Below are 15,987 nucleotides of genomic sequence, written 5' to 3' on the forward strand. Positions count from 1 at the left end.
TTCCTAACCAATCTTTCAGGCTTCCAACACGTCGAATTAGAGGTAAGTATCCCAACTAAGTAAGTCTTCATCCTTTTGGCAAAGGAGGGTATGGGTCAATATACTTGGCAATGGTGGTGGAAGCCCTCAGTTTTTCCCTCCACCGTGCCTCAATAGTATCTTCTTTAAGGAAAGCCCAATCCAGCAGGGCAGCAACAATATCAGTAATGAGAGCGGGTCTCAAGGCCAGCAGTCACGCCATGAAACGCCACATGAAGACATCATTATCGAAGTCCCGGAGTCGGCAGCTTCAACGACCTCTGCGTGGAACAGGTGGAGGAGGCGGGAAGATCTCCCTGGCTGGAGGCCTGGCATGAAAGATAAAGCAAAAGCATGACCTTGCAGATCGTGATGTGAACAGGGTTTCCTACGTCAAACTCTGCGGATGAGAAAGTATTGGTCTCTCCAGGTTGAAAATGCACCGGAACTGTTTTAGTGATTGTCAGAGGGGAGGGGGGCTGGGGAGAGGAAGAAAAGGGAAAGAGGGGATAAATGGTGATGAAAGGAGACTTGACCTTGGGTGGTGAACACACTCGATACATTATACAGATGATGTATAATGTGCCCCAGAAACCTGTATAGTTTCATTAACCAGTGTCACCCCAATAAGTTCAATTTAAAGAAAAAAGAAAATGCACCGTGATATTTCTTGGAATCAATCTTATAAGGTGCTGTGCTATGTGTATAATTATAGTAGGTATTTTTTTTTATTTGAGATGGAAGAGTCTTTAACCTTTGTAATTACTGCATAATATTTTTTTTTAAAGAAAGGTAAAGCAACTATTTAAAAATGAATTTGATTAAGTAGTTCTTATGCATCCATGATTTGCTGCAAATCTGGTCTGTTATACAGAGGACATGTTCCTTAATTAGTGAAACCGACCACACATAGGGACCTCCGAGTGACATGCATGCTGGCTGTGGCTCACCATCCTCACTGCACATTAGAATCACCAGTCAAGCTTTAAACAATACCAGTCCCCACGCTCTATCCCAGACCCATTCCATCATCATCTCTAGAGGACTGGGCTCAAGCATCAGAACATTTTAATAGTATCTCTCCCCAACCAGTGGTATCAACCAAGCTTTTGTTTTCTGATGCTTTAACAGGGGTCTTCAAACTACGGCCCGAGGGCCACATGCGGCCCGCAGAGGAGTCTGATCCGGCCCGCCAGGTTTTTTGGGCAGTGAGTGCAGCAGAGGTGTTACAGTAGGAATTAGTAGTTCATATAGTCCGGCCCTCCAGCTCTCTGAGGGACCGTGATCTGGCCCCCACTTTAAAAAGTTTGAGGACCCCTGCTTTAACACCTGGGGCCTTGCTGATCTGGGCCTGAAGAGGCCACCCCTCGGAGGGTAAACTAATTCCTAGAGACAGCAAACAATGTACCAGGGAGCACACCTTTCGCAGTACCCAGAACTGGAGGGGGGAACTGTCCACCTACCCTAACCACCCAGGGCTAGGTGCCTGATACTAGAGGCAGCCCCGTTGCTCCAGGCCTGCTGAAATTGCTCAGTCTAGTTCATTCTAAATCTGCTAACCACCTCACTGTTCCTTCCTGTGGAAACCACAACAAAAGCTCTTCTCACCTCCCATTCTCCTGACTACCGTGTTTCCCTGAAAATAAGATATCCTCCGAAAATAAGACCTACTTACAAGTTTCCTTCTGAGTGAAATATAAGGCATCCCCTGAAAATAAGGCCCCCCTAGGCTAAACATGAGAGATTTGGTCCACTGATTCTGAAAGAAATGGAGTCACAAGAAATTCACCAGGAAATTCAAGAATTGGATTGTTATGATGATATTCCAGAAGATGATGACATGATTGTCATTGAATAAATGAGTAAATTCTTGATACTGTAGGATTCACAGTTTGTCTGGTCTGTGTTGACAACTACCGTACTACCATACCATATACAGGTAATAAATTTCCTTTATTTTCATTTAATAATAAATGTGTACCGTATTCTTCTTCATGGAAAAATAAGACATCCCCTGAAAATAAAACCTAGCACATCTTTGGGAGCAAAAATTAATATAAGACACTGTCTTATTTTCGGGGAAACAGGATAACCCAGTGCCTCCCACCCCCACCCCCTTGGGATCTGTGAGTATAGCAAACTGTCTTTTCAACAGCAGTCATCCCTGATCTGTTGACTTGCCATACCTGAATAATGACAAAACCTTTATTGTAAAACACCAGGAATTCAAATATGCAGCCAGGGAGCAGACACACTATAGCTGGAAGGACCCTTGAGAGAAGAAGTGAGAATTTCTGATCTGCTTCTCACAACGCCTTCCTCATGGGATCACTGGGTGTGTTATCCCAACGCCACATTTGCTTTCCTAAAGCCCCCCCTTCCCTGTTATTCTGGATGCTTTCTGAATAGTCCTAAATGACACTCCAGATAGACTTGGGTAGGTCATTTTACAAACAGGGGCAACGATTGCAGGTGGCATTTCCACATGTGTACTCTAGACCCAATATCAATTCTCTTGGAAGCAAGTCAGTAAGTCAAGAAAGAAAGCTTTGTCAGGCGCTGCTATTGAACTCTGCTACCCTAGAGTTGTGTACTTGAGGATTAAATGAATCAATGAGTAAATATTTACTAAATGTCTTTTGAAGGCACGTTTTGTATAGGTCAAGGAAATGGCAAGAATGGGAAAAGAAAGGCTCTCTCAGGAATGACAGAGAGAGGCAGAAGTAGGAAAAAATAACCACAGATATCCTCAGGAGGTCCTGCTGTGGCCCCTGGGAGTAGCTGGTTTTATGTGGTTGTCTCTTTATCCAGAGAAAACAAATGGGCAGATCCCCTTCCATCTCCCCAGGCTACCCTATGAACTGTGGGCTTATAGGAGAAAGCCAGAGGACAGTCAGATGATACCACTTCTTCCTTCTTTCCTTCCTTCCTTCCTTCCTTCCTTCCTTCCTTCCTTCCTTCCTTCCTTCCTTTCTATAATAGATAAATATCTATTATTCATTTACTCCTGGATATGGGATGAAATAACAGCAAGTAAAATGGGCATAGATTCCATACTCACAGTGCTGAGAATGTCATAGGTGAGAATGACAATAGGAAAGTCAGTATTCTACTGAGTGTGATGACCAGGGAAATCATATAGCAGAGACACTTATGCACATGTCTGAAGGACAAGGTCAAGTTCTCTGAACCTACCAAACACAGGTAATGACACCTCTATTGGAAATTTTTAAAATCAAAAACAGTTTCTATTCTCTCAAGGTTCACCATCGACTTGAGGAGACGGGTATGTAAACATGGGCCACCATGTGGAATGAAGTCTCATAGAGGTGTTTGGGAAATCACAAGAAAGTTCACCCAAGAGCATCAGGGGAGGCTTCAGAGAGGAGGTACTTGGACTGAATCTTAAAACGTGTGTCAGAATTTTCTAAGCAGGAACTGAAGATAGCATTTCAGGGAAAAGGAGCAGATTGAACAAAGAAATGGTACAAACTGGCACAGCTCCCTGGGAATTTTTAAGGGGTGGAGCCTTGGTGAATACAGCAGGGAGGGTGGGACTTAAGGCTAGAGGGAGACTGGAGCTTGCTAACAAATACAGAATTAAATGTGAAAGCCTATATGACATCATCAGCTATTTCTGTTCTAGAAAGTGCACTCTGGTTGCAGTGTGGAGGAGGGACCAGCTGGAGGCAGAGAGATAACTACGGGCCTCTGTGGATGCACTTAGGTCCTGGCAGACAGAGAGGAGGGTTGCCTCTGAGAGCTGAAAGGGTAGCGGAACGGACAGGGCCTGGAGACACGCTGGATGTGGGAGCTGCGTGGGAGGCAAGAATGGTTAAATTAAGGGGAGGCACATGAATGTTAATTCATTCAGCCAAGTTCACAAGTGACAGCCAGAGAAGACCTGTCTCCAGGTAGCATGCTACTAGAGCCATGCTCCTCGTCACCATACCATGCTGCCTCTCCCCTTAGTTGTCATTCCCGATTCCATCTTGCCTCCTGGTTCCCAAAAGGCACCGTCTCCACAATACGGCCAAGGGAATTAGTTAGTAGGGAGCTAAACGCTAACAAAATAAATACAAATTAGTAAAAAAAGTGGACGTGTGCCAATGTATTTCATTGATGAAATATTTCATTTGCTCTTAAAAGTGTGTGCGACTGCATAAAGCATGGCCTAAATTAACGAAGCGTCCACACGGAAATAGGACAAAAGCAGGCAGTCATTCTTGGGTCATCTTAGATGTCCCAAGCTCCTCCTCTCCCCTGGGATTTACCTTCCACCACGAAGAGCATCAGGGTTCCCTCCTGGCCCCTCTTTCTCCGATGCCCTACTCTGCAACCGGGATGGGTCAACAAACAAACCATCTCTAAATTCCATTCTGATGAGCCACTTAAATTAACAACTTAAACAAGATTCAGAAAGTGAGGGGAAAGCTTTCCTATCCGCTTCCATGTTACCTCTGTGAGGCAGCTCGGGGCGGCACCCTGGGGGGCCTGTCCAGGGGCAGGGCGGGTGCTCCGTCCACTTGTAGGGGGCCTGGACTCCGACTTCTGGTCACCTCAGGGACTTCGTTATCCTACAGCAAAAAAACAAAACAAAACAAAAAAAACAAGACTTATTGGTGAAAATTACATCATGCAACCAGCATGTGGTAAGTTCCCAGCATATTTTCAAGATCAGGGAAGGCAGATGGACATATACCACTATCCCCAAAGCCCCGATGCCTCCTCAGGCTTGGGCTGACGGTTATTCACAAACGTATCATCAACCCAGCAAAAGCAGGGCAGCTTCCCATTGACTCGTGGAGCCGCTCAGCAGACAATCAGGCCCATACGACCATTAATGGTCCTTGCTATTCCAACCACAGTCCCTGGGCCATCCAGGTCAGCATCACCTGGACGCTTGTGAGAAATGTCAGGATCTAAGGTTGCTCCTCGAACTTGCTCAATCAGAACTTGCATTTTAACTGGATCTTAGGCAACTCTTCTGCATATTAAAGTTTGAGAAGCACTGCTCTATATAAGCAGATAGAGCTGGAGAATTTTTATTTTTAAACAGAAGTCCCTTTGGGGGACAACAGAACCGTCACAGGGTAAAACCCATAGCTGTGCACTGAAGGGATGGCCCCACTCCTAGGACCCTTTCTTGAGGAGTCTCCTGGGTGATCCTTTCCCATGTGACCACTACCACTTGTCCCAGCCCCTGGTCCCTGAGTCAGAACCATGAGCTACTCCCTGCTGGGAGGTCTTATGACCTCAAGGGAATATTTGCCACTCTAGCTGTGGAGGCAGAAAAGACCTGGGAGCTTTGAGAAAAGAGAGCAGATATCCACAGAGAAGTAGAGACTATAGAGCTTGTGGCCCTGAGAAACAGACCAGTGACATTGGCTCTAGCATCTCGCCACTTCTGATCTAGGCCCCAAACTGTAATCACTGTGCCTGATTCCCGGGAGACTCATCAGCTCCTTCTCATAGATGCCCCTTTGGCTTAACCAGCCTGAGTGGATTTCTTCCTTCCCTCCCTCACTCCTTCTCTCCCTTCTTTCCTTTCCACCTTCTTTCCTCTTTTTATTAAGATGAAATTCTAAGAGTAAATGAAGCCTTTATAAAGCCAGCAGCTCATAGTGGCATTTAGTATATTATAATATTGTGCAACCACTAACTACCTCTATCCCAAATCATTTTCATCACCCCTAAAGGAAACACTGTGCCCTTTGAGCCAGTTCTGCTCATTTCTCCCTCCCCACAGCTCCTGGCAACCACCAATTTGCATTCTGTCTCCATGGACCTACCCATTCAAGACAGTTCATAGAAATGGAATCCCACAATATGTGATCTCTGTGTCTGGCTTCTTTCACCTGGATTTCTATTTCTTGCAATGAAATGACCCGTAGGACTAGACAGATGGGGGTCTCGGCTCTCACTTACCTCATTGTCCCCCTCCATCCCGCTGCTCACACTGAGGAGGCTCCGAGTGCTAGATCGGTTACTCATGCTGCCTGAGGGTAAAAACAAAATCAGAAGGACCTTACATTCCCTCAGGCTGAAATACATTGCACAACTCTAGCATGTATTTATTTTTACCCATAGCAACAATACATAAGCTGCGAATATACGGGTTTTCAAATGTTGCCATCTTAAGCCATTTTACTAGAGGTCAGTTTTTCTTTCAGTATAAAACAAAATGGTTCACCTTTTTATTACATATTTTGCTTTACAACTACCATTTACAGAGGGCTTCTCATACATTATCTTACCTACTAATAGACAAACATGTAAATTGACTGTACCTCTGCTACACCACCAGCCAATCAGGAGTGGTATGCAAATTAACACAACAAAGATGGCAGTTGATTTGCATACACAGGCACTGAGTGATGGGGGTAGGTAAGGTGTTCTGCTCCACCCCTGGTCTCTCAGGGCCTCTGGGTAACGTGGGAAGACAGGGTTGGAGCAGAAAGAGGTGGCTCTAGGAGTGGAAAGAGGTGGCTCTGGGGCCTGAATGGAAAGGGGCTGAGCCAGAGTGGAAAGGCCATTCTAGCATGAATCTTCGTGCATCGGGCTTCTAGTCCTATATAGTAAAAGGCTAATATGCAGATCAACTGAACTGCAGAACAACCAGTCACTATGATGCACACTGACCACCAGGGGGCAGACCCTCAACGCAGAAGCTGCCCCCTGGTTTTCAGTGCACTCCCACAGGGGGAGCATCGCTTAGCCAGAAACTGGGCTCATGGCTGACGAGTGCAGGTTCAGTGGTGGGAGGCTTTCCCACCTGTGCAGCAGCATTAAGGATGTCAGTTAGACATCCCCCAAAGGCCCCTGCACAGTGAGAGTCCCCTCTCCCCCAGGCTGAGGGAACACCCAAGTGCACAAATTTCATGCACTAGGCCTCTAGTGTGCTATAAAAACATTACTTAACCTCTATGAAAATGCTATGTGGTACTAGCGCTCTGATTTGACAGGGAAGCAGAGATGCTCTATTTTTCACTTGTTCGGGCTACTTCTGAAAGCTGAAAACAAGTTTTGTTGCTGAAGTTTTCTATTTAGAAATTATGTCAAACATGTGCATGTATCACAATTGTACAATCCAAGGGGAATGTGGGCAAGCAAGTCATCAGCCTGCAGAGGGTGAGGGCCTCAGCCTCCTTCACAAATGAATGTTCGTTACAAGCCCCTGTGTTTGGGGTGGTGCGTTACATAGCAATAGGCGACTGGAACTATCTAACAAGGGACTGGATGCAGTCTATAGCCACAGGGTAGGGTAAAATCCATCAGTATCTCTTAATAACATTTTCTAGCCAGATGAGCTAGCCATCCCTAGGCCATAAACCACTGCACAAGGTAAGAAGCACCGTTTATGTTGCTTCCATAGTTGGGTAAAAATTGCTGTTTAATATTTTAACCTTGCTGTTTTGGGTTCTGTACTCATTTAAAAATTATTTTGACTTTCTGAACTTATGTATGCTCTCTCAATACTCCATTGATGATGGTTTGAATATCCCATTGATTGTGATCTCACTGGTCACCGAAGCACATTCCTGGGACCCAAGACAGTTCCATTACCCGAAATTGCCTTAGTAGCTACTGACAGTGCATTCCCGTTGACTCAGTGATCCCAGAATCTGGACAGCACAATTATTCTAAATTGTCCAGGTGGTCAGTCCCAGATAATGTGTTTCTGTTGATTCAATGATTCGTAGATCACTAAGTTGCTCAAATTCTGCTTCTGTAAAAATGCTTTTTCAAGAAACAAGTTCCTCATCCCAGACCCAAAGATATAATCGATACTTTTGAGATATCCTGCCAATGTAAGCCAGAAGTGGCGAGCTGTTCGGGGCTGTAAGATTTGGAGCTTTAGCCCCTTGTATGCCCCCAAACTTTAATAAATGACTCCATAATTCGACTTTTTTGAGGCGTCCTTTGTAAGATGGGGGTTACACTACAACACCTAACCCCAAACTAACTCAGAGTAAAGCACATGCATAAAGCCTTTAAAATTAATCTGTACTTTGCCTTTGCCTTGTTAAATTTCTCCTCCCCCTCCCCTACAATGGACTGCCCTCACCCTGAGAGGGTTTGTACCACTTCTGTCCTCCAGGAAATATCTGAGGGATGGGCCATGTGCCCTTGTTTCCTCCATCACCTGGGATTACTGAAAAAAATCTCTCATTTCTGAACTTGTCAGAATTCTCTAAATTGCCTTAAGGGGATTTTAGATATGCATTATCACCCCCCATAATGTAAGTGGAAGTTCTCTCTGTCCAGTCTAGACTTCCCATGTGGTCATGTGGTATACTTTGGGTCTGTTTTGACAGGTAATAGTGGCAGGAACGTTAACCTGAGAGGAGCTGGCTTCCACTTCCATTTTGCCACTCACTGGCTGTGTGACCGTGGGCAAAACTCTTTCCTTTTCTGGATTGCAAATACTCTATAAAGTAAGGAGGGAAACTCGTTCAGAGGTTCTTGACCTAAAAGTGAGCAAAAGTGCGTGTCTGTGTGTCTGTGTGTGCGCCCTCGAGTGCATACTCATTTTTCAGGAAGTGCATCAAGAGCAGGTATCAGATCCACCAAGGCGTTGGTGATGCAGAAAAGATCAAGAACCCTTGGGTTCAATGATCTTCCTGTACCTGATGAAATAATCGCTGTTGCCATCATTCCCAACAGAAACTAAGGCACGGAGAAGTGAGGCAGCATGCCCCCATCATACCTCTGTTGCTTGACATTCTGTTCCAACATCCAACGCCAATGCCTGACATTTTAGGAGATTGGAGTCCTGAAATTCAGCTTGCCCCTGGCTCTTTCCTGGCATTCCTAGCTGTGCTGATAACACTGAAGGAAACTCCTCTACTGGGGTGGTGAAGTCGGCTAGCACCTCCCCGGATGTGGAAACAAAGTCCCCAGCTCCTGCCTGCACAATGTCGCCTATTGTCTGCTGCAATCAGGCGCCGATTCAAGCCTTCCAGCCAAAAGGAAGACATCTCCTAATTAAATCCTCACCCATTTAGTTGGAATTCTCAAATTTGAGTCCATTGTTTTCTAATGGTTTTGACTCTGTGCCCTTTCCCTCTCCTTAACACGATTAAGGACTCAAAAAGAATAATGGTTAAAGTCTTGGCCCTGGACCAGCTTACCTGAGTTCAAATCCCAGCTCTACCACTTACCAGCTATGTAACGGAGAGCAAGGCACATAGCCTCCGGTCTCCTCCCATGCAGTCATGATGATAATTAAATGAAAGAAGCTAGTGAAGAGACTTAGCATGTAGTAAATGCTCAACGTTAACTAGTATTCTACTAGATTTTTCTATTTATTATATAAAAGGACTAGGGTAGCCATTATCATGCAACCTGGCTGTAGGGAGTATTTGTGTAATGGATCTTTGGTCCCTGAAGAAAAGGTGAAACTCACAGGTTAAATGCCCCCATTTCTTACACCTCCCAAACCCAAAGCAGGCTCCTACTGAGATGTGCGGGCTCATCACAGAGCTTGTGGCAGAGGCCAAAGGCGCCAGCCAGCTGGAGTCAGCTGTGAAAGAACCTTCTCCCCCTCCCTACCCCCACCAGGCTCAGCCTGCTCACTCGCTGTGCTGGAGGTGCTGTCTGTCTTCCAGTCTCCTCGTCTTAGCTCCGTCCTTGGGGGGAACACGCTTTTCCTGGGGCCACTCTCATAGACTCCAATCTCCACTTTGCTGGGCAGCAGCTGTGAGTGCCTAATTGGGACGGTGATCTCCAAGGCTGGAATGGGAGGAAAACGGGATAAGCTTCAAGCGCTAGACTGTCATTTACCAAACTGCTTGGCTGTTCCCTCTCCATCTGCCTCCCTCAGCTGAACCTGGACGGTGTCTGGAGGAGAGCGAGCGGAGAGAAGAGAGAAGAGAGGAGAGGAAGAGGAGGGAGAACGGATGGGCTTCTGCCCAATTCATTACTGAAACTCCAACAGAATCCCGTGTGGCCATTGTTGGGGAGCAAAAGAGAGAGCTGAGGGATGTGAGAAACAGCAGGGAAGTGCTTCCTTCCCGGGTAGTGGAAAGAATATTTGATTAGGGAAAGGTTTGGGGCTCCGGCTATGGAACGGGAGTCATTCAGTTGACCTCTCTGAATTAGTTCCCTTTTTGAGGAGGGGGTGTGCACATCATTGGTTCTAATAATAGGTTATCCTGTGCATTAGGTAGAATTCTATTATTATTATTATTATTATTATTATTATTATTATTACTATTATTAACTTCAAAGAGGGAGAGAGAGGGAGAGAGAGAAACATCAATGATGAGAGAGAATCATTGATCTGCTGCTCCCCTCCTCCCCCCCTCCATTCCCCACACTGGGGATCTAGCCTGCATTCTGGATATGTGCCCCGATTAGGAACCAAACCATGACCTCCTGATTCATAGGTTGATGCCCAACAGCTGAGATGCTGACCGGGCAATGTTAGGTAGAATTCTAAGAGCAGCCATCTTTTTAGCTCCTTGAAACCTCTCAGCATCATGAAATAAACACTACTGTCACCATTCCCAGCAGAAACTGAGGCACAGGCAAGTGAGGCAGCATGCTCCCAATACACAGCTGGTAAGTGGGACCGCTGGGCTTCGAAGCAGACTCCCAAGTTCAGGCTCTTCACACTACTCACATTGCCTCTCAATCCCAGAATAAATGATGGACAATGGGAGGGGGGCTCACAACTGACAACAGAGAGTTGTGAAAGGAGGCCCAATGGCCTGAGAAATATTCTCACACTTGCAAGACTGATGATGGTTTGACACCACAGATTCAGAAAGAGAGGTTATTTCTTTGCCCTGCAAAGCATTGACCTGTTCTCTCTCTCTCTTTTGTTTTTTAAATCCTCACCCAAGGATATGTTTTCCATTGCTTTTCAGAGAGAGTGGAAAGGAGGTAGGGAGAGGGAGAAAGGAAAAAAAAAAAATTATGTGAGAGACACACTGATTGGCTACCTCCTTCAAACTCCCAGATTGGGGCTGGGGATCAAACCTGCAAACCAGGTATGTGCCTTTTGACAGGGAATCAAACCCGAGACCTTTCCGTGTGTAGGCCATGGCTCTAACCACCGAGAATACCAGCCAGGGCTGACCTGATCTTTTTATTGGCTTCGCCCTGCCTAGTGGTTGATCTTTATTTCTCCCTAGATTTCCACCCCTGGTTATATGCCCAGAAAACAATTTGTGCTGTCTGAGCAGAATAAAACACCTATAGGTGGAGCACTAGCTTCCTCCCTAGGGAAGTGTAAATGCCAGGTGAGCTCCGCTAGCTGCATGAGGCAAGACCTCTGGGGAGAGGTGCAAGCTCAGGTGTACGTGGCACCTTATCTTCCAGGTACCACTTCCTCCTCCGCCCCACTCTTCTGTGGGATAGGCATAGCAGGAAGTTCATTCAGGGAGTCCAAGGGTAGAGGTGGCTCTGTTTGCCAAAGCCAGAAGTCTGCCAGTAAGGGCACATGGATAAGCTAGAGCAGCATGAAAGAGCTGGTGTGAAGACAGGATAGACCAAGTGGATGACAAACATTCTGCACCGAGAATATTGAAAAGGTGCATTGTTGGCCCTGGCTGGTAGCTCAGTTGCTTGGAGTGTCTTCCTGTACACCAAAAGGTTGCAGGCTCAATTCCTGGTCAGGGCATATACCTAAGTTGCAGGTTCGATCCCCAGTGAGAGCAATTGATCAATGTTTCTATCTATCTATCTATCTATCTATCTATCTATCTATCTATCTCCCTTCCACACTTTCTAAAAATCAATAAAATCATATCCTCAGGTGAGGATTGAAAAAAAAGGTGCATTGTTGGTTTGTGAAGTCACAAGCTCTCCTCATTTTAGAGACTCCAGTTCCATGTGCCGTGTCTGGTGTTAGTATTAAACCCGCTTTCCAGGTCTCTGCGTAGCACACATCTTTTTCACCTCCTCGGCTCTCTTGGTTACAACTGAATGGTGGAAGCACCCACCCACACTTGGAACCCGCCTATGGGTGTGAGCCTATGGGTTTTTAAAGTCCAAATAACTGTCTCACTTTTTTTGCCTCTCTCAGCTTTGACCTAGCATGTTTTGTTGTTATTGTTTATATTATTTTTTTCTTGATCTCAGAGAAGAAGGGAAAGGGAGAGAATCATTGATCAGCTGCCTCTTGCACTCCCCCTATTGGATGGAGCTGGCAACCTGGGCATGTACCCCGACCAGGAATTGAACGGGACCTCCTGGTTCACAGGTGGACACTCAACCACTGAGCCACACTGGTTGGGCCCTGGCATGGTTTTTTTAAACAACAATCTTTTAAAGGGAGGCTCCTGTTTGCTTCACTCACTTCAATGAAGCAATATTCCACTCTCAACCAATTCTAGAAGGAAGAAAAGTAGAATAGGTTGGGGGAGGGAGGAGGAAGGGAGTCAAATGTTAAAAAAAAAAAATCAAGTAGAGCCAGTCTAAATGTCTACAAAATCCGGACAGTCTTTGAACAAAGGAACAATGCCAGGAATGCTAGTTATCATTACTAGATTGCATAGGACTTTCCCAAAAGTGCGTTCACATGTGTTATTAAACCTCCTGTGAACGTCACCACTTCTCCAGTAAGGAAGTCAGTCAGGTGTGGCCATGGGTGAGGACACTGAAGCACAGGGGGGGATCAAGGAATTGTCCTGGGTTATAAAATGCTCCAGTGACCACGTGGGGATCAGAACTCAGTCTCCTGGGACCCAGCCTGCGGCTCTTGGTCCTGCCCCACACCGGCCACAGTCACACCCAGAACACAAATATTGATTGTCTTCTCTGTGGGGCCGGGTGTTCAACAAATCTGGAGCCACGCCAGCCCTCTTCTGCTCTCCTACACCATCAACGTAAGAGCAACATAGCTCCATAGGGCTGAAGAAAGGCTGGCAAGTTATTATGAACAAATTCTTACTTTTTAATTATTCATGCTGTGCCAACCCAAATTAAAGAAAAAGGATCATTGTTTTTATTTTCTAAAGCAAATGAAGTTTCTAAATGGAGAGAGGCAGTCTTTGTGTCTAAAGTGGGCTCCATTTCTGGAAAATGTCCTTTAATCAGAAATGCCATCCCTCAACCCTCATTTTCCTATAGATCAATGTTATTCTGTGCCAATGGTTTTCAAATGGTTTTTCGGTTTTTGGGAAGCAGAATTCTTTCCTCTAGGCTAGGGAAAATGGAAGCTCAGTGTAGAAAACACATTTCTTAAAGGAGCGGTGATGGTGGAAGCAGAGTAAGTGGCCTTAAACTCTGTCCCAATCCTAATCTCCTCCCCCATCGCCCACTCCACCCCCAACCCCAATCCCCCATCCCCACAAGTGTGCACACAGTGTGAAAATCCCTAGAATAGGCAATTACCAGTTAGTACGTTACTAAATATATTTGTAATTGAGTTTTATGGAGATAACTAATAGATCATATTTACTCAACCACAGATAATGCCTTCTCTTTGACAGGTGCTCTGAAGCCTTTGGGCCACACCGTCCAGTGCAGGGTCCGACTCCCACCTGCCAAGGCTTCCTCTGGTAGCCAGATTGCAGGGCCCCCATCCCCACCCCAGCAGGCCTCCACCAAAGACGTGGGAGCCAGTGTCTGAATGCCCTGGCTCTTTTGCCCCTCGTGCATCGCCAAATTGCAGCTTTCTCGATGCTGTCTATATTTAAAAGCTTGAACACTCCATTTAACCAAGGCTTCCATTGTTGAGTTCATGCATTCTAGTTTTAAAAAGCACCTCTGCCCTAGCCGGTTTGGCTCAGTGGATAGAGTGTCAGCCGTCGACTGAAGGGTCCTGGGTTTGATTCCTGTCAAGGGCACACACCTAAGTTGCAGGCTTCATCCCAACCCTGGTTGGGGCATGTGCAGGAGGCAACCAATGGATGTGTCACATTGATGTTTCTCTCTCTGTGTGTGTCTCTCTCTCTCCCTTCCACTCTCTCTAAAAAAAACAATGGAAAATAACCTTAGGTGAGGATTACCAAAAAAAGAAAAAGAAAAAGCACCTCAGTCCCTTTACTACCCAGAACCCTCTGTCCAATCCAAGGATGACTAGCAGATCTTGAATCAGATTTTCTGCCTTTTCTCCTTTCTCCTCCTCTCACCAGCAGGACAGACATGTATGGACTTAACTAGTGGCAGCATATTTTTAAAATCATCAGGATGACCTCTCTGACCTTCTACCATGGGTAAAAGCTGTTTATACCCTTCTTCTCCCAAATATTAAAAATCATTAATACTCACTAGGCTGCTGGTGGCAGCTGGAAAAGATTTGTCTCTTTATGTAATGAGGCTCCATTCAAGATCTGGGAGACCCTGGGAGGTTTTTTTTTTTTTTTTTTTTTTTTTTTTTGCCAGCTCCTCTCGGTGTAAGGCTGGCTAGAGCAAACCACAGAGAAACCACCTGCCACAGGTTCTCAAGGGGAATATGCAGTGTGAGCAAATTCCCACTCCTAGCAGGGTGTTGGTGCCACATGGAGGATGAGTCAAGGGGAACAGAGGGGCCTGGTCCTCAGTGTGCACTGGGATTCATGGCCATGACACCCAGCAGGAGCCCTGCTCGGCGTGGGCCCTGGGCTTCTGACGCAGTGTGTGGTGTGGACACCGATGACACAATTCCCTGCTTGAACTAAAACAGGCAGCATGCAAGCAGGATTTTCTCCTTTCTCTGCACAAAACCCGTATCTTCCTGGATGCCCAGGGGAGAGTTGGTGCCTGGGGAGAAATCGCCCTCTTGGAGTGGGAGGGTAGAGGGATGCAGAGCTCAAGCCATCCATTCATTCACTTGCTGACTGGCATGTCTTATGTCCCAGGTACTAGGCATAGAGAACTAAAAGGCGAAGCCATTGTCCAAAAGACATCACAGTCTAGCGGGGGACCTGGATATGTAAACAGGCTGACGAGTGCTGGGCAAGCAGCAAACTCCCTCACCCCCAGAGCCACATACCTGTCTGCTTTCCTGTTTTTTGCTTCTCTCTCTGTCTTCGGGTGATGCTATCTCTTAGCCGTTTAAGATTTTCCTGGGGAAAAATCAGTTTGTTTTTAAAGTATGCATCACAGTTATACCCTCCAGGCATTAGAGTTTCCTTCTGATTTTATGCTATTTGTAAGATATATCGCATTGCAATAATATCTTCAACATGCAAATGAGGCTGAGTGCATTTGCAATCTTCCCCCAGAGAATTCTAAGTACACTTAGAAGCGGTGCCTGAAGAAAAGAGAGTCCACCATAAAGTGTCTCCCATCCCCCCCCCCCCCCGTTTCCCAGCTCCTTCCCAGCCTTATAGTCCACTACCATCCTCCTTGAATGCCCCTTAGCCAACCTGGTCTGCTACCTGCTCACAAACACTCCACACACATCACATTCCTGCCTCAGAAATTGTGTTCTGATTCCCCTGACCTTGAAGGACATCGATTGCTTTCCATCATTCTGTTGCAGGCCTGGGTCAAGGCTCCCCTTCTCCCTAAAGCCTTCCTACTCTGCTCTGGTCCTTTGTGACTGCCCATGCCATCTGGCACTGGGCTATGCTGAGTGTGTGTGTGTGTGTGTGTGTGTGTTTCTTCAGAGACACTGTGAACTCTTAAAGAGTGAGATCAGATCCTGCATCTTTCTGTAATTCTGCAATCAGGTCTATTATAGTCATTCAATAAATGTTGAATGGACATGTGAGGGTGGAAATTTGTTGTTCCTTTAGTCAATAAACAACAGACACTGGAAGTGAAGAGTCTGCACATTCTAGGGAAAATGCCCCCCAGACTAACATCCGGACATGCAGAAGGTTCACATGGGAGAGGCCACACTGCAAGGTGGGTTGGGCTGTGATGGTGACTGAGAGACTAAGCTTGGCCCACGGAGCAGAAGGGAAGCGCTGGAAGTTGTGTGTGTGTGTGTGTGTGTGTGTGTGTGTGTGTGTGTGTTTTAACTTGGGCGGTTTTATATCTATGACTTATTTTATCGTATTTCTTGGGAGCTTTCCAAGTTCTCTTTGA

General features: G+C 46.1%; 2 protein-coding genes across 2 annotated transcripts in view; both read right to left on the reverse strand.

The window, feature by feature from the left end:
* The window catches only part of TM9SF3 (transmembrane 9 superfamily member 3), a 181,206-nt gene that overhangs the window by 47,117 nt on the left and 118,102 nt on the right, over window positions 1-15,987 (reverse strand). The gene's annotated exons all lie outside the window — the stretch shown is intronic.
* PIK3AP1 (phosphoinositide-3-kinase adaptor protein 1) overlaps window positions 1-15,987 on the reverse strand; it is a 90,927-nt gene that overhangs the window by 1,091 nt on the left and 73,849 nt on the right. The window contains exons 13-17 of the mRNA XM_084903512.1: window positions 14,945-15,017; window positions 9,598-9,753; window positions 5,947-6,017; window positions 4,477-4,595; window positions 1-347 (exon numbers count right to left, since the gene is read on the reverse strand). The exon at window positions 1-347 is cut by the window's left edge and continues 1,091 nt beyond it. Of these exons, the coding sequence (XP_084759638.1) occupies window positions 290-347; window positions 4,477-4,595; window positions 5,947-6,017; window positions 9,598-9,753; window positions 14,945-15,017 (477 nt within the window). The 3' untranslated portion in view covers window positions 1-289. The remainder of the gene's footprint in view (window positions 348-4,476; window positions 4,596-5,946; window positions 6,018-9,597; window positions 9,754-14,944; window positions 15,018-15,987) is intronic.

Source organism: Pipistrellus hanaki (genome assembly GCF_964339955.1).
Source record: "Pipistrellus hanaki genome assembly, chromosome: 14".
NCBI classification, from domain to species: Eukaryota; Metazoa; Chordata; class Mammalia; order Chiroptera; family Vespertilionidae; genus Pipistrellus; species Pipistrellus hanaki.